This window comes from Staurois parvus, unplaced genomic scaffold, assembly GCF_062004578.1.
Source record: "Staurois parvus isolate SC_StPar_1 unplaced genomic scaffold, SC_StPar_1.0 ptg000562l, whole genome shotgun sequence".
NCBI classification, from domain to species: domain Eukaryota; kingdom Metazoa; phylum Chordata; class Amphibia; order Anura; family Ranidae; genus Staurois; species Staurois parvus.
In genome coordinates this window covers 6,694,961-6,718,144 of record NW_028318358.1, presented here as the reverse complement: position 1 = coordinate 6,718,144, position 23,184 = coordinate 6,694,961, and the positions used below count along the sequence as shown (strand labels likewise).

Below are 23,184 nucleotides of genomic sequence, written 5' to 3'. Positions count from 1 at the left end.
GATTTTTGAGAATGAATACCTAGGGAACTGAAGATGTGAGGGACAGTTAAGTTCTTTCACTGCTTGCTATGAAAATACAAGTAGTTTAATGCCTATAGTCTAGGCACAGGTGAATTTTAATACCTCCTGAACCTCCCTATATATCTCTGTGGATGTGCAACCAACATTATTAGTAATACTGGAGGGCACTAAAGTAGGTAGGAAGATCAACAACTATTCAGTGATTTGTCCAGGTGTCATGGGGTCTGTCTACAGATATCTGATATCCTCTGACTGTTCACATATAAACTCAATGTCTTTATTTAATACAAAAATGGCAGAAAAACAAAAAGGGATTGGTTTGCTACAGGCAAATTGACTGTGAACTTTGCAAGTGCAATTGCATCAGAACTTATTAAGGGAGCTAAAGCTTTACTTTGCAAAGAATATCCAATCACATGCAAGGAGAATAAAAAAGAAAGCATTGTTGCTTGCTCATAATTGGATGATAGAAGTCAGCAGAGCTTCCCTTCATGTACTAAACTTTGGAGTCAATGCACTTGCAAAGTACACAGACTATTTGCCTCTAGTAAATCAACCCCAAAATGTGAAGCTACAATTGCAGGAATCAGTTTAGAAAAGGAAGAACAGTTTTATTTGATCTAGCTGAATAAATATTTTCTTTTCTAAAACTCCAGTCATTTACTTTCATTGTGCATGACTGGTATTTGAAGTGAGCACAGATTCACACAGCTATAGCTGGCCATACACAGAGGGATCTGAGACTTATCTAATGGAAAATTCCACAGTCAATTGATAAATTGTTTCCTTTCCATACATGGGAAGATTTAGGCACAATCCTGGCAAGAATGTTGTTTTTGTGCAAATTTATCTTTTTTTTCTTAATTCTTTAATTAGAATTTTTAGCAAAATACAAGATGGCATAAAAAAAAAACGAAAAGAAAAAGAAAACACCATATCCTTGGGGAAGACCCCTTACAATATGGAGTCGTAGAAAAGCAAAACCCTGAAACAAAATGTATAGGAGAATGGGTATAACACTTAATAAGGGCCAGCAGGACCAGGTTTGTGCAAATGGATCTGATGGATTTTATATCCGCTCTGCAAATCTTTAATTGCTTCAAAAGCCAGCAGAATTTCTCTTAAGGCTGGGTTCACATATATGTGGTGCAGTACATTGCATGTGATTTGCACAGGAACTGTACCGCCTTCCTGTGCAAATCACATGCGAATTGTGTGCAGTTCAATTGGAGCCATCCAATCGCACCACATCCACACCAAAAAAGTGCAGGACCCTTTTTTTGGTCCTCACTAGAATCGGATTGCATGGATATTCACACCTATGGGATCCGGTTCTGCACATCGCACCGCGTTTTGTGGACTGATTTCAGGGAGTTATTAACTTAACATACACACCCACATCGGTTCGCATGAATTGGGGTGTGACTCTGATGCGGTGCAGAATTCGCACAGAAAACGCTGTGAATTCTGCACCGCATCTGTGTGAACCCTGGCTAAAGGTCTATTTATCAATTTTTGTATAAAAAATTCCCACAACTTTCACTCAAGATTTATACATTTTTTTATTTGAATCCTCTGTGGGACTCTTGAGTGAAAGTTGGAATCTTGGTTGAAAGCACTGATAAATAGATACTAAAGATTTTTTTGTGAAAATAAAAACAGGCAATACCTCCTCTTTGGTGGTCCCTTAACTCCTCTGTAGTGGGCCCCTTCTGGTGCTGTTCGCTTCTTCCTCCTCTGAGTGCCTCCTTAACAAGCCTGGTGGTAAGGAGTCACCCATAGACACACACAGTGCAAGTAAGCCACACCCCCTTGCTCCTTACAGGGGTTTGACTGACAAGAGCAGGAGCCTGTGTTCCCCAGTGCTCTCAGTGTATCCTGTGGGACCAGGAAGTGAGAGGAACAGTGCTGGAGTTGTGACAGGCATCAGGTAGGTGTTCAGGGATAGGGGTGGGTAGGACAAGCAATAGGGAGGTTTTTTTTTTTTTACCTTAAAGTGGTATTAAACTCAAAAGCATATATTACAGATCACCAGTTCTTAGATGTGATCAGGGGCGTATTTACCACAAGGCAAACAAGGCATTCACCTAGGGCGGCATTTTTCACGGGGGCAGCACTGCCCCCCTGGAAGAAGGGACGTGAGACGGGACACATGCGGCTTGGAGACCAGATGGGATCTGAGAGAGGCTGCAGGCTGCTTGACTTTCGTTCCTGGGGATGTCCAGAACTGTGAAGGTGAGCGTCTTTCTCTCTCTTGCCTGTGGATGTGATACTGTATTAGTTTTCTTTTTTAGACTTTATATTGTTGAAAAACAGACTTGCTGGCCAGATCACCAGGTAGAAATAAAAAAATAATCTGCCCTGCAGATGTAGCAGTTAGAGAGTTGAGACAAGACATTTACTACTGACAGGGGTATTTACAATGGCCAGCTTACTTATGTAAATGTATTAATGTAAAACCTTTATCCCAAAAAACCTTTATCCCAAAAGGATAAACTGCTGAAAAAGTGTTAGCTAGAGTTTGGCTTCAATTTATTTTGTATATCTAAAGCTGGCCATACACGTATAGATTTTAATTTCAAGAATATTTGTTTGATTTTCTAATTGTTAGTGGGGTCAAATCAATGTTCATTTTTGACAGCAGTAATGGGAAAATTCGAAGGGGCAGGAAGGAAAACTTTTCTCGATCAAACACATTTTTGACCAGTATATGTGGTTATCGTTCAGAAATTACATTCATTTTAAACTCAAATATTAACCTCCCTGGCGGTATGATTATTTCAGATTTTTGGTGCTGAAAGCGGTACCATTATTTTGCATGGAAATATGTTTTTTTTTTATTGTAGGGCTGTAATTTTTAGGAATAACTCACTGAAATCTGTCCGAACAAGAGTCTAGTAAACATCCCGGGTATGATAAAATTTGAAACACTAAATCATAAATTATAATATAATAAATAATCCTAAAAATAATAATATAATAATAATAAATTTAATGTAATAATATAATCAAACCAAAAACACTTAAATTTGAAATATAGCGCCAAGTTCGCACATCACTGAGCAAAGTCGCAAAATCGTTTTCACTGTTTGATGACGAATTTCCCTACAAATCATTATCACTCAATTCTGCAAGTGGTTCTGATTTACTATCGCTGTTCTCTAGCTGGTCTAAAACCACTTTTGACCTAAAGTGACGCTTTTTGGACACCATGGACATTTCTCAGTTTCCAGGCAATAAGAACAGTAAAAATGCAGGCAGGACACAGGACAAAGCACTCGGGACAAAATGTATGTGAAATGGTTTGATACAGTAATGGAATACTATGTGATTTTAGTGAATGTCACTTTTTGTCATTTTTGAATTTCCCGCCGTTCCGTCCCCCCTACGTCCCGACGCTCACAGGGGACGGAACCCAGATGACAGATGCCGGCATCCGCCGGATTACATTGTTGGGGACACTGCAGGAGGGACATCGTGGGAGCGCAGGACAAGGTAAGTGATACAGGGATCGTGGAGCGGCGCCGCATGGTAAGCTTGAGTGTAGCTCGGGGTTACCGCTTGTGGTACTGAAACCTTAGCCCGAGCTACACTCGGGAATACCGCCAGGGAGGTTAAAAGCAAAAGACAAATTTCGAATTTTCACAGAATTTTCATACAACTTTTAGTACGAATATTCTCGTCCGAAAATCTACACATGCATGGCCATTTGAATGGACTCCCATGCCCATGACATGCAGGGAAGAAGTCCCTGCACTTCTTTTGAAAACGCAGCCTGCACGGGAACCTCGGTTCCAAGTACGGTTGCGTTTTCCAGTGCGGGTGGCATGCCATTAGAACTAATGGCACCTGCCCGCGGGTCCGCATTTCTCTGTGCGAGTGGTGCGGCTGCACGGATGTTCGAGCGGAAACCGCAGTGGTGCCACCCGCACAGATGTGAACCTAGTGTTAGGGTCAATTCACACCAGCTGATGCATTGCAATCCAGTGGCTGGTGTGCAGTGCAGTCCTGCCAGACCAGTGCAGTGTTGACGCACCAATACTGGATTTTTTTTTTTAATGAACTTTATTGAAATGTCACACAGTGATATTGTAAAGGTTCCATTGGCTAGTGTGCTATCCCTGTGATGCTGTACTGCATGCTGACACAAAGAATGCCACCAGGGTAGGAAATTAGAGGAAATCTCCCTACAGTTACAAAAACATGACAGAACTTTCCCTAAACTATCCAAAACAGGGCAGCACAGTGGCTAAATGGTTATCACTTCCACCTTGCAGTACTAGGGTCGTTGGTTCAAATCCCATCCACAGCACCACCTGCCTTGAGTTTGCATGTTCTCCCTGTGCCTGCATGGGTTTCCTCCCGGTACTCCAGTTTCCTCCCACACTCCAAAGACATGCTGGTAGGTCAATTGGATCCTGTCTAAATTGGCCTTAGTATGTGTATGTATGAATGTAAGTTAGGGACCTTAGATTGTACACCCCTTGAGGGTTAGGGACTGATGTGAATGTACAATATATATGTAAAGCACTGCGTAAATTGATGGCACTATATAAGTACCTGAAATGAATAATAAATGTACAATATATATGTAAAGCACTGCATAAATTGACAGTGCTATGTAAGTACCTGTAATAAAAAAAAACGAAATTAAACCAAAATATCATAAATAAAAATGTCTGGTATTGAGGTTGTTTTTTTTCCTGGAACTACAAGTTCTTGCAGATCTTATTAGACAGTTGTGATCCTTGCAGTTTTCACATCAAAGCAATACATGTCCCATGCATGCAGTGACAGAGGGATTAGTTTTATTTACCAGCCCAATTCAAACATCCCTCCCTTCTAGGTTGGGCTCATTTCACAGGTTCTACCTGCTCAGTGTTTGCCTTTTCATGCTGTCTATAGAAGAATTTACATAAAACACATAGTTTTCATAGAAAGAGAGAAGAGATGGAAAAACACGACATATTTTATTACCATTTTTATTACAATTGTTCCCTTGGGCAGGACATATCTGCAGCATGTACAATTACTAGTAATTACATAAACAAATGCAAGGAGTAGCTGAGGCTTTAACATTTAGCAAGGCAAAAAAGGAATTTGACACAGTGCAAATAAGATGTAAAACTTTCATCACGTGATCTTTGTGGGAAGCAGTAAGCACCTTATACAATTAATCATACTGGGCTTTTGGTATGGAAAACTTCCCTGTTTTTTGTTTCAAATACGTAATGGAAAAACAAGAACAGCCCCAAAACTGGAGCGAAGTTCACCACATACATTACAATCTGATTGTACAATGTCCATTAAATATACCAAGAAATGTGGTGCAAGTGTTGCCTGGTAGGTTACAGAATGATTGGAAAAATTAGGACATATTTTTGTTAAATCTAAAGTTGATTGTATGCTCAGATTGTAACATGTATGGTGACCCTAAATGAAACTAGAGCAGTGACATAGAGCAACCAAATCATATAATTCTTAAAAAAATATGAATTGAGCAATGTGGTTACTATACGTAACTGAGCCAATTTTGGTTCAGCTTTTATGCAGGCCATAGACGGGTCAAACATCGGCCGATTTTTCGAAAAAAAAAAAAAAAAAAACGAAAAATCGGTCGTTTGTTCGACTGATGTTACCACCAACGCTAAAACAAATCGGCCGACTAAATCATAAAGATCACCCCATAACTTCTGCCGCTTGCAGGTCATGGCTCATGCGCGGATTTTTTATCGGTAAAATGATCGGTCGATTTGCCCATCATTGCCGGGAAAATCGGCCGATCATCAAAATCGGCCATGCATTTTCCAACATGACCGAAAAAAAAATGTGCAAAAACCTGAAAAACGGCCGACCAATTAACCCACTAACAGTGCGAAAATCGGCTGATTTTTTTTTTTGCCCGAAAAATCGGCCGATTTTCGAACCGTCAATGGCCGGCATAAGAATCAAAAACAAATCATTTGTTTGCTATAATTATCATGAATAAAAACTGGTGTAAAAGTCAAGCTGACCATTCTGGCAACTAATTAGATTTCAGCATTATAAACATTCTAGTGATTCCATTGGTTGCTGTGACTTGGCTTCTCTATATTTTTCCATCTAAACATAGATATAATTTTGCCCCTGTACAAGGGATTATCTGGGATATGCAGTTCAGTCTTGGGGACCTGTTCACATTGGGGAACTGGAGAAAGTACAGAGAAGGACAACCAAACTGATAAGAGGCATGGAGAATCTCAGCTATGAGGAAAGATTAGAGGAACTGAATTTATTGTCTTGAGAAAAAGGAGATTAAGGGGAGATATGATCACCATGTATAAATACATGGGTGGTCCAGCTAGTGAACTTGGTGTGGATTTATTCACTTCAGGGACTTTACAAAGGACAAGGGGGCATGCTTTAGGTCTGGTGGAAATGAAGTTTACCTACACATACAGAAAGGCTTATTTGCAGTAAGAGCTGTGAAAATGTAGAAAAGTCTCTCTTGGGAACCGTTCTGACCAACTCTGTGGACTGTATTAAAAAAAAAAGTGCTGGATACATTCCTAAATACACAAAATATAACTGGATATTAACATTTATACGTAACACCACTAATATGGTTCATCCAGGGAATATTCAACTGCCTATGGGGGGATCAAGAAGGATTTTACCCTGCTGGAGTAAATTGGAACATGCTTTAGGGCCAGTTCACACTACAAAAACACACTCCAGATGCATTCCAGATACGTTTTTGCTTACAGTTCACACCACACTCCCTTCTGGTGAAGTTAATGCAGTCTGCCATGTTCCAGTGTGGTTCTGTTCTTCAGAAAAAATGCAGCATGTTCTAATTTTTTTTTCTGCTCCGGAAACTGACTGAAACTGACTGCACTGGTGTGAACTGAAGCCATTGGAATACATGGAAAACACTGTGCATGCATTTTTGATGCAGAAAAATAGCACACTGAACTGCATATAGTGTGAACTAGCCCTTAGGGCCAGTTCACACCACAAAAACACACCCCGGATGCATTCCAGATACTTTTTTGCTTAATTTAACACCACACTCCATTCCTGTGCAGTTTTGATGGAGTTTGCTATGTTCCAGTGTGGTTTTTTGCAGAAAAAATGCAGCACGTTCTACTTTTTTTTTTGCCTGGAACTGACTGCACTGGTGTGAACTAAGGCCATTGGAATACATGGAAAACACTGTGCATGCATTTTTTTTGCAGAAAAAAAGCATGCTGAACTGCATTTAGTGTGAACTGGCCCTTGGGGCCAGTTCACACCACCAAAACACAATCCGGATGCATTCAGGATACTTTTTTGCTTAAATTAACACCACACTCCATTCCTTTGCAGTTTTGATGCAGTTTGCTATGTTTCAGTATGGTTCTGTGCCGAAAAAAGGCAGCACGTTATGCTTTTTTTCTGCACCGGAAACTGACTGGAACTGACTGCACTGCTGTGAACTAAGGCCATTGGAATACATGGAAAACACAGTGGATGCATTTTTGATGCAGAAAAAAACGCACTGGACTGTGAACTAGCATTATAGCTTTTTTTGCTTTTTTTTTTTTTGCTTTTGTCTGGATCAGCTGTGGATATAGAGTTCTATTAATGGAGGTTTATGGACATGTCATTTTTTGAACCTATGTGGCTTATTTACTAAAGCTGCATAGTGCAATATCTGGAGCAGCTCTGCATAGAAACCAATCAGCTTCCAGCTTTTATTGTCAAAGCTAAATTAAAAAAGCTGACGTTGGAAGCTGATTGGCCATTATGTACAGCTGCACCACTTTCTGAGTGCACCAGTTTTAATAAATGTGCTGCAATATTTATACATGAAAACTCTTTAAAGTGAAATAAAAACTGTTGAATTCATTTTACATCCTTCCTAGCTGTGTGTCATCTGAATGGGATCCAGGCATTGGAAAAGTTACCTAGAGCAACAGAAGAGATGAAAACAGTTAAAAGCTGGAAAGTTGATGATGATGATGATGATGATGATGATGATGATGGAAGATCACACAAAAGAGCACAGAAAAAATACAAGAATAAAACAAAATTTATATCAGCAATAATAATATTCTAATTTATAGAATATAAATAACGTGTCATATTTGATTACAAACAGAATTAAAACCAATTACTCGTCCAATGCGTTTATTTTTGCTAGGCTTGAGCAATGGGTCGGCAGCTCACAGGTTAAGATAAGGGAACATTGCAGGCCGTGCGCGGATTCCTTTGTGTTGAATTATGGCTGTGTTGAGCCAAAGGTCATTACAATGGATAAGTACAGCAATAAAACTAGAAGAACCAGTACTCTTTCCCTATAACGATTATCATTATTGGCTTATTAATACTCGACAATCTTGAATTATACCTTGGTAATAAATAGGGAGCTTGACTCAAGCTTCACAGTATAAAAATAGGATTCCCCTCCTTTACTGGAAGCTGCTACTTTACTGCTCCATCCGCCTGCTACACCTTCTATGCCTACTATTATGTAACAGGGAAAGGATCATACTCTCGGTTATATTTCTACAGCCTAATAAAGATCTAATTTCATGGCAATAGATCTTTAATACAACTGAAAGGCAAAAAAACAAAAAAAAAACAAAACAATAATAAACTAAATCAAAATAAAAACCACAAAGAAACCCTCCCCCAGAAAATACAAAAATTAAACACATTAAAATGTAATAAATACAAAATTGCAAGCAAAAAAAAATCCCCTTTCTTAAGAAAAAAAAATTCCAGGTTTATGGTATGTGTATAGGCGATAAGTAAAGCCTGGCCTATGCCATTTCCCCAGCAGTGTTTGAAGACCCAGTGATTTATAACCTGCCTTAAAATGGGAGAATATACTCCCGGTATTAATAATGTGATTTTTATAGCTTGAGCTATTGTCTTTCCCAAGGAATATGTATCTAGTAGCCCATCAATGGAATGATAAACGACCTGTTTTTATGAACCCAAATATTTTATAGGAAAGAGAAAAATACACATACAGGCATTTAAAACACATTGGGATTTTACAAGGTGAAAACAGGCTTTTACCACCCACATGGCCCCTTTTTCTGGCAAGTAAGGGGTTGAAAACTGTAAAGATTTGCCTGACATAAATATCCTGTAAAAGGGAAACTTCTTCCCAAGGAAAAAAAAAAGAAAAATCGTAAATCAAAAGATGTGAAATTTATTGCATCGGTGATTACCATATAAATCCCAAGGTTGGTGTTTTAATAAATGATGGCTCCATTCCTAGAAATAATTGTAGCAGTTTGTTTTTATTTTATAATCTCAAACAGTTACATAAAAAAGTCAGCTAAGGATACTTGAAAGCAAAATAATACAATACAATAAAATACTACAAAATAGCAAAGTCATTGTTTGCACTCATGGTGGCTGTTCCTCCCTCCTGTTACAATACAGCCCATTGTATAATTATTACCTACAGATGACACAAGTAGCAGTATACAGTCAATAGCTTACCTGGTGGGGACAGTGAGGTGGAAGGCTTCAATTGAGTCCGATATCTAGATGTGATATGTGGAGCCTGGGCTGATGGTGCATTTTTAGTGCCTGTCCTCTGTTCCTCTATGGGGGGGAAGCCCAATTTCCTCTTTGTCCTTTTGAAGACCTCCATGGGCTTTTGGTGGGTCCGATTTTAGAAGAGGGGGCCGCATTACTGCTGACTGGACACCCTTGCCAAGTTGGCTTTTCTAAAAAAAAAAAAAAAAGCGACTCCCTTCCTACAAATCGGCTTATTTGTTGTGGATGAGATTCCTCGAGTTCCAGCTCATCGCAGTCCTGGGTTTCCCTTTTTTTTCTGCCGGATTCTAGCTACAGAAGGCAAAGGGCCCATAAATCTTGTAGAAAGCCCACAGAGACAAGAGGAAATTGTGTATGCATGGCTAGGAGCAGCTAATATCTAAACCCATTAACAAGCCTGGATGGGACTGGAGTTGTTGGGGTACATTAACTTACAGTTAAATTCTGCAAGAGGTAAAAAGACACATTGTGAATTAACATCAACCAAATTTATCATTTGATTTTTTTTTATCCTATGAAATAAGCTGAACAAGATCAGCCCCTCCCCCTTTTTTCCTGCTCTTTAAACTGTTAATTTTAAGTCTGGCTTGTTTGCATAAAAGTCATAAATCGATGGGGGGGTCAGGGAAAGTTTTCTCTGGAAAGATATGTGTTCGGTGCCTTGATGGGTTTGATAAGCTGCCTAGGAGCGTGTGAAAGTGATAGCGATGGGGGGGGGGGGGGTGTGTGGGTGATGAATTGAGGGGGTACAGGGAGTTGGGGGGATCAAGGGTGAGCAGTGTTTGCTTACGGTCATTAAAACGTGTCATCTGCAAATATACACCAGCAGAGTCAATCAATGTTATGACAAAGGGAGATAAGGAAAATGATGGGTGGGGGTTCTAATGAATGCAAAATAATAGACGGGATTGGAAATATCTATTTTTTTTTTCTATTGATCATCTCTTTTTTTTTTTAAAGGAATCCATTATGACGCCCATTCCCTTTCCAGTAATCTATGCAAATGTGTGCACTGATTGTATGTGTGGATGCAGTGACGCAGGGCTAGGTTCACTGCTTGACAACCCCTCTTAAAGACCACTAAACAATCATAATCTGCATAGGCAATACCCCCACAACAGCAACACTTCTCTGCTTTTTTTTTTTTTTTCCACCCCCACCCGCCCCAAAAAGGGCCCTCCAGAACTGGCTTTCCAAACGCCTCCCCAACATCCGTGTGCTCAGCCCTCTTTATTCTGTGACTGACTATCCTCTGCAGCCTGTTCTACTGCTCCCTCTTCGCCTATGAAAGTGTTAAAGGTAAGATATTTTCACTCCAAGCAAACAGCAGGCTTTTGTATACATGATTTATAGTCTGATTCTTGGTTCAAACAGAGTTCACATGAATGTGCTACTGCTGAAGGCTAGGAGATGGGGCTGACTTCACACTAGCACGGCTGCCATTAAAATCCCTTTCCTCTTAAACTCTCCAGCTTTGCAGACTTGTTGTGTATGGAGAACAGATATAGATTTGGACGATCGGGACAATTATATTCCATCCACGACCTGAAGCAGTAATCTACATAAGAGTTCATTTGTAATGACACCCACGACAGTGCCAGAACCCCGACAATATATATGATTGATTTATCTGGCTATCTATATCCATATCTATATCTATCTAGATCTATAGATAAATATAGATTCATAATGATCTATAGGAAAGGGGGTGCTTAAGTATTACATTTTGCATCAATTAAAAAAAATCTGTATCAACGAATCCTTGTATTCCTTTGATCCTTGATATTGCAGCAAACTATTCATGTTAATTTTTCAGATCTTGCACCTTTGGTTTTTGTTTGCCATCAATATAAATGCTCCTTAGATATTAAATAGACACGTTTTAATTAGTTCTTTTTGTAGCTCCCAGTTTAACTCCCAACACATTGGATTTTATTTACAGCCTATTGCTGATTTTTTTTTTGGTGGGTGCAGTAAACCAAAATGATAATTCGTTTTTGAAAAATGCTTCGCACACTTTCTGAGATAAATCAAAAGACAAATCATATTTATGGAGGGGCTTGGATCTGTGGCTAATAAATAAACAGCCATTTTAATATCCTCTTCAGCACGTGCTTGTGTTATGTTGTGTTGAGGGTGGATATGGTACTTGGAGGAGATTATTGGAGGTAAAAGGTCCCCATCTGATAAAGTACTGCTCAATCAGAACAATGGGTTGGTGGTGTTGCTTGTACAGTTCCCATATGACACAATGGCACTGGGACTGAGGATACCTGTTGGGAACAAAGACTCAAGTTCTGGGGGGTGCTGAGGACTCCATGGTAAACAAGCCCATGTACAGCACAAGTCCTGCCAGGGACTGGGGATCTGGCTGGAGGAAGTCTGCCAAGTGGAACACTTTGTGTTATTATTGCTCTTGGCTCCATGTGAGTCAAATTCCTGAGTCCTCTGTAAACAGTTGGAAATGTTAGAGAAAGTTTGAACGGTAAATATGAAGGGAATGTGCATGCAGCTGAGTCCCTGGGTTTACACAGAGAGGCCCCTTTACTGTGCAGGGAGACACCCTCTTCCCCACTGGAGACAAACTCCATGTATCCTGTCCTGACACTGAGTATGGGAACACCTGGGAATGGGGGAACCACACACACAATTCACCTCCAGAGCTGACACAACATTTTAGAGAAATGGGGATAGTCATGGGAAATAAAAGAGTTAGGACCCCCAAATATATTCATGGCTTGCAGGAACTTTGGTGAAAACTGGCACTTAAAAATGCCAAAAACTGTACTTTGATAGTAATAAACATATGGAATAAGATAGTGAGAGTGGTTGCTGTAAAGAAACAAGATATACTGACAGATAAATCATTTATAAGGACCCAGGGCAAGGACTTATCAAAGGGGATGTTCTTGTTTTCACGGTATAATAACAAAAACAATATAATAGTAATAATAATATTAGCAACAACAACAATTATAAATAAATAAATAAATAATTTTTTATGTTATAAATATATTTTTTTACATTTGTTTTCAAGGCTTTTCCCTAAACTTGTCATGCATTGGTGACCAGCTAGTGTTGTTGGCCTTTTTTTTGATTTGTGTAGTGAAGTGATCTGTGCTTTGCCTGGGAAAGGGTTGCTGGAAAAGCCAGATCAAATGATAACTATTGTTCACCTTTTTCCTAAGTCCATCCATCATTCCAGGTAAAACCTGTAGTGTTTATACCATAAGCAGGAGGTTAACCTTTCTGAAGGCAGTCACGTGGAAAACACACAAGCAACATTAAAGTATAGTCTCCCAGATATAAGCCGTCATCTCATTACTGTTAATCATTTTTATAACTTCCTACGGCACTTCCAGTGCATAAATCCAGCTGTCATGGATTTCATCTGTCATTTTACAGTTTATACAACAATGCTGAGATATAGGTTGTACAAAGCGCCGGACAGAGCACAGTTCACACAAGAACTATCATTCCGACTTTTTAGAAAAGTGGGTTTTGCAGACATGGCAGTGATGGAATAAACTTTATAAGTAATTATATATATTACTCATCTTATTTCATATGGACTTCATAGGCTCTTGAAGTTTCCCTGTGCTCAGTAAAAAAAAAAAGAAAAAAAAAGACATTTTACTTGCTGCTATGGGGGACTACATCCATAATGTAAAATGAGAACACTAGTGAGAATGCAAAAAATAAAAATCATAAAGACAGAAACAATACATTTTGTTATTTGGGTTATTCTGGTAATATATAAAATTTGTTATTATATATTATAATATATAAGAAGAGTGTTGTTCTAAGTTGGGCAACTTTTGTTGAGAAAAGTTTTCAAACTTTAAAAATCTGCAACATTCCCTTTCGTCTAAGGTTCTATATAATCTGTTATCCGTTTATTATCCAAACATCAGGCTTCATAAACATAAAATATTTACTGCTGGTTACAACATACTTGTGATGTTATATTTTGTTGATGGATAAAAAGTTATTTTGTGTTTCTTCTTTTTTAATGGGAAATATTTCTGCTGGAAGCCTTTGTTTCAGCTGTATATTCTTTGTATGTTAATTATCACCACGCAGTCTTTGTTTGATTCTCTGTGGAATTCCACGATTTTTGAAACAGCAAAAAAAAAAAAAAAGATCCCCAAACATAATATGAAGTACTAATATGTGCGTTCTTTTCTCAAAGCACCCGACCATGTTTTGTAAATGTTAGGTGTTTTTTTAGGCTGTTACAATTTAATAGAAAATACTTTTTTAGGTAAAAATAATTACTTTTTTCATTGATTGATTCAGTGGATTTAAATAGTTAAAACTAGCAATGCTCCTTTATGGTGTCCTATATAGGGAGTATGCAGGTAGGGATTCCAGCTAAGATTTGTAGAAAAGACATTAAAAAGTAATACATACATTTTAGGAAAGTCCCATTCCCTCTTTCTGTTTCCCTTCCTCTCTCTCCCCACCCAGGAAGGATTTCAAGAGGCAGCTCTCAGACTGTACAGCAGAAAGATATGTAGGACCTACCACAGAGGATCAAGTAAAAAAAACTCTTCATGTCCAAAGCTTCTTTGTTATAAAAGAGTCTCAGGGAAAATGTATCCAAAATCTAGGTGTAGGTGTACCGTCACGTGACGTCAGAAGGTGGTTCTTCTGGCTTTTTTTGCCCCTAATCTTACATTTGTTTTTTCTATTTGCTCTTTTTCTGACTTTTTTGTCTGTGTGTCAGCAGGTCTGAGGCCTCGTTGCAGAGTATTTTGGGCTGAAGGAAGACAAGATGGCTTGGATCCACAGCTAGGATGGCTCTTTTTTATCTGTTTGGTGTTTGATAAGCCTGGCTCAGGGTCACTTGGGGGTGATCACTGATAATCTGATCACCAATCGGTCAGTGTCACATCTTCTTTTGCAAAGAGAACTAAAGGCAGCAGACAAGATGCAAAAATCACTTTACTACGACAACTCAGGTCCCTTCGCAGGCTGTGGCTTCCAAGAGAGCAATGGCATGAGCTACTCTGGTCGCCCAACCTATGCCACCGAAAATGAATATGAATCTCCTTACTGCCTTCAGCCAGAAACCACCTCTAGTTCCAGCAGCAATAAAGACGAGCTCTCTATTAAGAGCATTAACTTTCACTTGCCCGATGCCCCAGAACAAGCACAGCAGCCAAAGTCACCAAACTCAACTTCCCCTGCCCCAAAATCTGCGACCACCCAGAGCTGCCCATCCAAGGCGAGCAATGGACCAGAGCCTGATGATGTCACTGGCACTAAGAAAAGCAGCAAGAGCAACAACTTACCCAAACAGATCTTTCCCTGGATGAAAGAGACCCGACATAACTCCAAGCAGAAGAAGCAAGCCCCTCCCCCAGCAGGTAAATGACCCATCCTTCCTCTTCCTCCTGTATGTCTACCTGTGCTATGTGCACTGAGCCCCCATCCATCCTCTTCTTCCTTCTACACATACATGTGCTATGTGCACTGAGCCCCCATCCATCCTCTTCTTCCTCCTATACATACCTGTGCTATGTGCACTGAGCCCCCACCCACCCCTCCTCTTCCTCCTGTATGTCTACCTGTGCTATGTGCACTGAGCCCATATCCATCCTCTTCTTCCTCCTATACATACCTGTGCTATGTGCACTGAGCCCCCATCCTTCCTCTTCTTCCTCCTATATGTCTACCTGTGCAATATCCACTGAGCCCCCACCCACCCCTCCTCTACCTCCTATATGTCTACCTGTGCTATGTGCATGGAGCCCCCACCCACCCCTCCTCTTCCTCCTATATGTCTACCTGTGCTATGTGCACTGAGCCCCCATCCATCCTCTTCTTCCTCCTATACATACCTGTGCTATGTGCACTGAGCCCCAATCCATCCTCTTCTTCCTCCTATATGTCTACCTGTGCTATATGCACTGAGCCCCCACCCACCCCTCCTCTTCATTCTATATGTCTATCTGTACTATGTGCACTGAGCCCCCATCCATCCTCTTCTTCCTCCTATACATACCTGTGCTATGTGCACTGAGCCCCCACACACCCCTCTTCTTCATCCTATATGTCTACCTGTGCTATATGCTCTGAGCCCCCACCCACCCCTCCTCTTCCTCCTATATGTCTACCTGTGCAATATGCACTGAGCCCCCACGCACCCCTCCTCTTCCTCCTATATGTCTACCTGTGCTATGTGCACTGAGCCCCAATCCATCCTCTTCTTCCTCCTATATGTCTACCTGTGCTATATGCACTGAGCCCCCACCCACCCCTTCTCTTCCTCCTATATATCTACCTGTGCTATGTGCACTGAGCACCCACCCCTCCTCTTCATTCTATATGTCTATCTGTACTATGTGCACTGAGCCCCCACCCATCCTCTTCTTCCTCGTATATGTCTACCTGTGCTATATGCACTGAGCCCCCACCCACCTCTCCTCTTCCTCCTATATGTCTACCTGTGCTATGTGCACTGAGCCCCCACCCACCCCTCCTCTTCATTCTATATGTCTGCCTGTGCTATGTGCACTGAGCCCCCACCACCCACCCCTCCTCTTCATTCTATATGTCTATCTGTACTATGTGCACTGAGCCCCCACCCCCCCCTCCTCTTCATTCTATATGTCTATCTGTATTATGTGCACTGAGCCCCCATCCATCCTCTTCTTCCTCCTATACATACCTGTGCTATGTGCACTGAGCCCCCACCCACCCCTCCTCTTTATCCTATATGTCTACCTGTGCTATGTGCACTGAACCCCCCACCCCTCCTCTTCATCCGATATGTCTACCTGTGCTATAAGCTCTGAGCCCCCACCCACCCCTCCTCGTCCTCCTATATGTCTACCTGTGCTATATGCACTGAGCCCCCACCCACCCCTCCTCTTCCTCCTATATATCTACCTGTGCTATGTGCACTGAACCCCCCACCCCTCCTCTTCATCCGATATGTCTACCTGTGCTATGTGCACTGAGCCCCCACCTCCTCTTCATTCTATATGTCTGTATTATGTGCACTGAGCCTCCATCCATCCTCTTCTTCCTCCTATACATACCTGTGCTATGTGTAGTGAGCCCCCACCCACCCCTCCTCTCCATCCTATATGTCTACCTGTGCTATGTGCACTAAGCCCCCACCCACCCCTCCTCTTCCTCCTATACATCTACCTGTGCTATATGCACTGAGCCCCCATCCACCCCTCCCCTTCCTCCTATTTGTTTACCTTTGCTATGTGTACTGAGCCACCATCCACCCCTCCTCTTCCTCCTATACATACCTGTGCTATGTGCGCTGAGCCCCCGCCCAACCCTCTTCTTCATCCTATACATCTACCTGTTCTATGTGCGCTGAGCCCCCACCCAACCCTCCTCTTCATCCTATACATCTACCTGTGTTATGTGCACTGAGCCCCCACCCAACTCTCCTCTTCCTCCTATATGTTTACCTATGCTATGTGCACTGAGCCCCCATTCACCCCTCCTCTTCCTCCTATACATACCTGTGCTATGTGCACTAAGCCCCCACCCAACTCTCCTCTTCATCCTATACATCTACCTGTGATATGTGCACTGAGCCCCCACCCATCCTTCATCTTCCTCCTATATGTTTTCCTGTGATATGTGCACTAAGCCCCTATCTCTTTTCCTCTTCCTCCTATATGTCTACCTGTGCTATGTGCACGGAGCCCCCACCCACCCCTCCTCTTCCTCCTATATGTCTACCTGTGCTATGTGCACTGAGCCCCCATCCATAATCCTCTTCCTCCTATATGTCTACCTGTGAAATGTGCATTGAGCCCCCATCTCTACTCCTCTTCCTCCTATATGTCTACCTGTGAAATGTGCATTGAGCCCCCATCTCTACTCCTCTTCCTCCTATATGTCTACCTGTGAAATGTGCACTGAGCCCCCACCCACCCCTCCTCTTCCTCTCTATATGTCTACCTCTCCTCCATCTATATCTGTTCTCTCCTCCTCATCTCTCCTCCTCTTCCATCTATATGTCTACCTGTAAAATGTGCACTGAGCCCCCAAACATCCCTTCTATTCCTCCTATATGTCTACCTGTGCTATGTGCACTGAGCCCTCATTGATCCCTCCTCTTCCTCCTATATGTCTACTTGTGCTATGTGCACTAAATCCCTCCTCCTTCTCCTATACATCTACCTGTTCTATGTGCACTGAGCCCCCACCCATCCTTCCTCTTACTCCTGTATGTTTACCTGTGATATGTGTATTGAGCCCAAAGTCCCCCCCCTCTTCCTCCTATATGTCTGCCTGTCCTATATGCACTAAACCCCCATCCATTCTCCTCTTCCTCCTATACATCTGCCTGTTCTGTATGCACTGAGCCCCTTTCCCCCCTCCTCTTCCTCCTATATGTCTACCTGTGCTATGTGCACTAAGCCCCCACCCATTCCTCCTCTTCCTCCTATACATCTACCTGTGCTATGTGCACTAAACCCCCATCCATTCTCCTCTTCCTCCTTTCTATCTACCTTTGATATCTGCACTGAGCCCTCATCCATCCCTCCTCTTCCTCCTATACATCTACCTGTGCTATGTGCACTGAGCCCCCACCCACCCCTCCTCTTCCTATTATATGTGTACCTGTAATATGTGTACTGAGTCCCCACCCACCCCTCCTCTTCCTCCTATATATCTAACTTTGATATGTGCACTGAGCCTCCATCCACCCTATTATTATTATTATACAGTATTTATAAAGCGCCAATAGTTCGCTCAGCGCTGTACATTACAAAGGGGGACAGAACATGTGACAGAACAATACCAATACAATGCAAAACATGAGGGGATTGAGGGCCCTGCTCTTTCGAGCTTACAATCTAGGAGGGAGGGGATGGTAGCACTACACTTCCTCCTATACATACCTGTGCTATGTGGACTGAGCCCCCACCCCTCCTCTTCCTCTTATATGTGTACCTGTAATATGTGCACTGAGCCCCCACCCACCCCTCCTCTTCCTCCTATATATCTACCTGTGATATGTGCACTGAGCCCCCATCCACCCTCCACCTCCTCCCATACATCTACCTGTGATATGTGCACTGAGCCCCCATCCATCATCCTCTTCCTCCTATATGTCTACCTGTGTTATGTGCAATGGGGTTGACTTTGCAAACACTGTAACTAACACAACTCAACGAAATTTCTTAGAGTGACTGAGGGTCACATAAGGTAGAACTTCAGAGGAGATGAAAAGGATTTGGCGTTCAGTGAATATTCCTAAAATGTATCACCAATCTAAAGTGCATCTACTTGATCATGATCTCTGTTGATTGCAAACTACAGCAAAAAGCATGGGGGGGAGAATTAACATTATAATGTGTGTGTGTGTTAATCTATACAATAAATATGTATATGTCTTATTCTTCTCATCTGTGTAGTTGATAAAGGGAAAATCCTCCAACAGGAAAAGTTTTAGATGCCCAGCAACCAATTAGAATCTTTGCTTTATATTGAACTCTAGACTATAGAAATGGCAGATGGAAGCTGATTGGTAGTTAGTTGAAGATATCATTAGAGCACACTTTTTATACATAAAGCGTGTACATATATTCGCCAACACTATCTACTTTATGAAAATATCTAATAAATAGCAAGAGTTGCCTTAAGATCATTGGACTTTGCAGCCTGAAACTTTCACAGTATAATGTGCTCTGTGACAGACTCTGACCCTTTCAGCAAAACAAGTGTCTGCCTATGATTCAGAACAGCAAGGTTACCCTTCGCTACCCCAGGCTTCATTTATTACTGATGCAAAGGATAAACTATGTTTCTGATCTCTACGATGTCCCTCTGGGGCTCATAGAAGTTCACTGTCACTGTCATCACAGCACATGTGGGGTCGGGGAAAAAGAAAGTTGAAAAGTATTAGATATAAAAGAGGTATATATAACAAATAGTGAAACAAACAAATAATAAAATGTCAGATTTAATTTGCGTGATAGAAATGGACGGTTCTGTATAAAAACATGATTATATTTTCTGTATGACCCCCCAAAAGTAACCTTACCGATGTGATCATAGTAGAGATAACAGAGATCAATAGCTTCCGCCCAAATCCAGCTCGTACCAACGTCATGTAGGAAGGTCTGTCTACACACAGGCCGATTTATTGGGCGATTTTCACTCGGAGAACATTCTGTTTTCTAGTTCGTTTGCCTCTAATCAGGTCAACACATGCCAGGATATGAGTCTCTCCTGTAATAAATGTGCCCCAATATGTAGACTTATTTTTTTTATTAACCGTACACATAACGACAAATGATTGACTGATCATAGAGCAGAGCATTTCTAACGGTCTATCATTACGAAAATAATTCAGCTCAGAAAAGATCAATTTGGTGGAATTTATCTGTTTTTAACCAGGACTGATGGTTGATTTTTTTATTCAAAATCAATTGTTGGGTACTTAAACTTTCTGTTCAATGTGATCATTTTCTGAATTATAAAATAGGGAATTCTTGAAAATAATGATTATATCAAACGATTTAATCCTTAATCGAAACATTAAGCTGGCCATACACTATACAATTTGATTGGGCAGTCACCTTTAGATCTTCCATCAAAATCGAAACATTAAGCTGGCCATACACTATACAATTTGATTGGGCAGTCACCTTTAGATCTTCCATCAACTATGCAGTGCTTGCCTGATTGGATACAAATTGAATGGATTGTTTAGGTGTGCCTTTATGTTACATAACTTTGGTTTAAGGAGATTGTACAGAGAATGTACAGTATGATTGTATGGTGTATGGCCAGCTTAGGCTACTTGTACATGGGTGTATGAATTTATACTTTGCTAGAAGTTTGCATAAAAATGCCTCTAATTTCATGCATGTAGGAGCATTTTCAAAAACGCTCACAAAAAGCTGTTAGGAGCATTTTAGTAACATTTAGTAGCGTTCAGTGTCTTTTTCTGCCAGAAAAACACTCCTATAAACTCTACAAAAACATTTTTTTTCTGCTTCTAAACGCTGAAGCCTGAAAAACACTTCTAGCATAAAATATTGTGCATGGATACTTATGTGCGCCCGTTTATGCGCACATGCATATGGTAATTAGAAGCACAGGCATAAGCTCATTCTATTGGCTAGAATAGTTATTTTCTCTAACCACTGGAATAAATTGACATACATGTGTAGAAGGTGCAAACAGGTGTAAATGACACTAAAATACTTCTCTCTGAATGCAGGTTTGGAGCATTTATTTACGCTGCTGAACACACCTGTAATGACACAATAGGAGTTATTTACTAAAATTGGAGGGTGCAAAATCTGGTGCAGGTGTGCATAGAAACCAATCAGCTTCCAGGTTTTATGATCAAAGCTTAAATGAGCAAGCTGAAGTTAGAAGCTGATTGGCTGCCATGCACAGCTGCACCAGATTCTGAGTGCTCCAGTTTTAGTAAATCTCCTCCAATGTGCATATGCACACTAGATAACCTACAGCTACGGTCAGAGGCATTAAAAAAAAAACAAAAAAACGCAAAACACAAAGCAGCATTTTTCTGCCCCTGTGCTTCAGGCCTAATAAGGGTGGCTATATACATCACATCCTGACTGTACAATCCATGTACAATCTCATTTACTTTTACCAAACCTATGCAATATAAATACAAACCTATACAATCCAATCCATTTCTATCCTCTTGCACAGACCCTTGGAGTTGTTGGTAGATCTAAAGGAGATTGTATAGTGTATGGCCAGCTTTACAGCTTGCACATCAAGATTTGTAGATTTTGGACTGTGGAGTTATATGCTTTTACAACTATAGTTTTATTTATTTATTTTATTACAGGTACCTATATAGCGCCATCAATTTATGCAGCACTTTACATCTATGCAGGGGCGGACTGACCATTTGGACACTCGGGCACTGCCCGAGGGCCCGGGGTCAGTAGGGGGCCCCATGAGATGCCCCTGGTACCTTTTTCATAGGCTTTTTTGAGTTGGGCAAGGACACAGGGGCCCCATGATCCCCTATTGCCCCGGGGGCCCCATGAGTTGTCAGTCCGCCCCTGCATCTATGTATTGTACATTCACATCAGTCCCCGCCCTGAAGGAGCATACAATCTACAGTCCCTAACTTACATTCATACATACAAATACTAGGGCCAATTTAGACAGGATCCAATTAATCTATCAGCATGTGTTTGGAGTTTTTGACTTTTGTTTACTAATTGTAATCTACCCATTTGTATTTCAGAGGATGAGAGCTCATTGGACAATAGTTTTCTTAGCTCTGCATCCAAGAGGGCCAGGACAGCCTACACCAACTCCCAGCTGGTAGAACTGGAGAAAGAATTCCATTTTAATCGCTATCTGTGCCGCCCTAGGAGGCTGGAGATGGCCAAACTACTGAACCTGTCAGAGAGGCAAATCAAGATCTGGTTCCAGAACAGGAGGATGAAGTACAAGAAGGACCACAAAGGGAAAGGAGGAGCTTTGTCTCCTGGGGGGCAGTCCCCCAGCAGAAGTCCATCATTGGTCCCTTACTCCAGCGGGCTCCCCCTAGAGGACGAAAATGGCTATGACGTGCCCATGCCTAATGAGTTTAATAAGAGCCCTGGGAACATGTATGGTTTAACTGCTTACTCAGCACCTCTCTTTGACAACCCTCCAGCCCAGAAACGATATGGGACCCAGTCTTTAGCCTCTGAGTACGACCACCCTTCTCTGCATGGGGATATAGGCTATGATAGCCCTGGTCTGCAGGGAAGCCAGAGCTACCTTGGAGGGAGTTACCTGGAAAATGTGCCTGGAAACTGTTCCATGTTCAATCTGCCCCATCCTTCATCAGATAACATGGACTACAGCTGTGCAGCACAGACACCCAGCAAACACCATCTTGGTCCCTGTGACCCTCATCCCACCTACACAGACTTAAACATTCATCCTGTGCCTCAGGGGTGTTCCCAGGAGCCTCCTGTGCTGACACATCTGTAGAATGCTCTACTCTTTGAAACATAAGGGCAATTTATTCTGGCCCATTATGTCATTAAGTAGGGAAAAAAAACTATACATGTAAACCCACCAACATGCCTCAGCTTCCTACATCTCATATGTATTTACTAAGCTATGCACAATACAGGGACTATGCATGGAGTGCAGACAATGCCACATAAGCAACCAATTAGTCTAAACTCTCCCTTACCTCCCCTATAGTAGAAACTCTTAAGCCTGGACATAACTACCAGGGAATGTGAAATCCCACAAAAAAAGTCAGTCTTTGGAAGACTACCCAATTCGTTCTTTCACAGCCCATCCCGAAATTTAGTTCTATTTTATTCTGTATTTATGTAAATCCAGGTTTTGTAATTTCTCAATCTTTTTTAGTAGAAACAAAAAAAGGGAAACCTATATTTATATGCGTTGGCGTTACTCCTGTTTAAATATTTTTTTCTATTTTTGTTAGTTTATTTTATACTTGTCAAGTGTATTTGTTTAATTTATTTTTAGGGAATTAAAGACGGATTTTAGATTTTTTTTTTTCGTTTAAGTAAAATTTGTTCTGTCTTTCAGAGCGATCTGTCTCAGTTTGTCTGTATTTTTAGTAGCTTTGGAATTAACCGTTTGATAAATAAAGAGAATTAAAACCTA

General features: G+C 41.2%; 1 protein-coding gene and 2 long non-coding RNA genes across 3 annotated transcripts in view; 2 read left to right on the top strand and 1 right to left on the bottom strand.

Moving 5' to 3' along the window:
• The window catches only part of LOC149450788 (uncharacterized), a 23,839-nt gene extending 14,667 nt beyond the window's left edge, over positions 1-9,172 (top strand). The window contains exon 4 of the long non-coding RNA XR_016315210.1: positions 7,908-9,172. This is a non-coding gene — a long non-coding RNA (uncharacterized LOC149450788). The remainder of the gene's footprint in view (positions 1-7,907) is intronic.
• On the bottom strand, positions 4,973-13,151 carry LOC149450787 (uncharacterized). The gene is made up of 2 exons (XR_016315211.1): positions 9,502-13,151; positions 4,973-7,949 (listed from the first exon to the last, which is right to left on the bottom strand). It is a non-coding gene; the product is annotated as an uncharacterized LOC149450787 (long non-coding RNA).
• LOC149450786 (homeobox protein Hox-D3-like) lies at positions 10,378-23,184 on the top strand. Its single transcript, XM_089691420.1, has 3 exons — positions 10,378-10,860; positions 14,294-14,933; positions 21,791-23,184. Exons 2-3 carry the CDS (start codon positions 14,495-14,497, stop codon positions 22,528-22,530), a joined length of 1,179 nt encoding a protein of 392 aa, XP_089547546.1. The 5' UTR covers positions 10,378-10,860; positions 14,294-14,494; the 3' UTR covers positions 22,531-23,184.

What these genes read in the sequence shown, in the direction of transcription:
- LOC149450786 (XM_089691420.1), top strand. Translation starts at nt 14,495, where the DNA reads ATGCAAAAATCACTTTACTACGACAACTCAGGTCCCTTCGCAGGCTGT. An exon ending in GCAAGCCCCTCCCCCAGCAG is followed by an intron (nt 14,934 to 21,790) that starts GTAAATGACCCA and finishes TTTGTATTTCAG; the next exon opens with AGGATGAGAGCTCATTGGAC.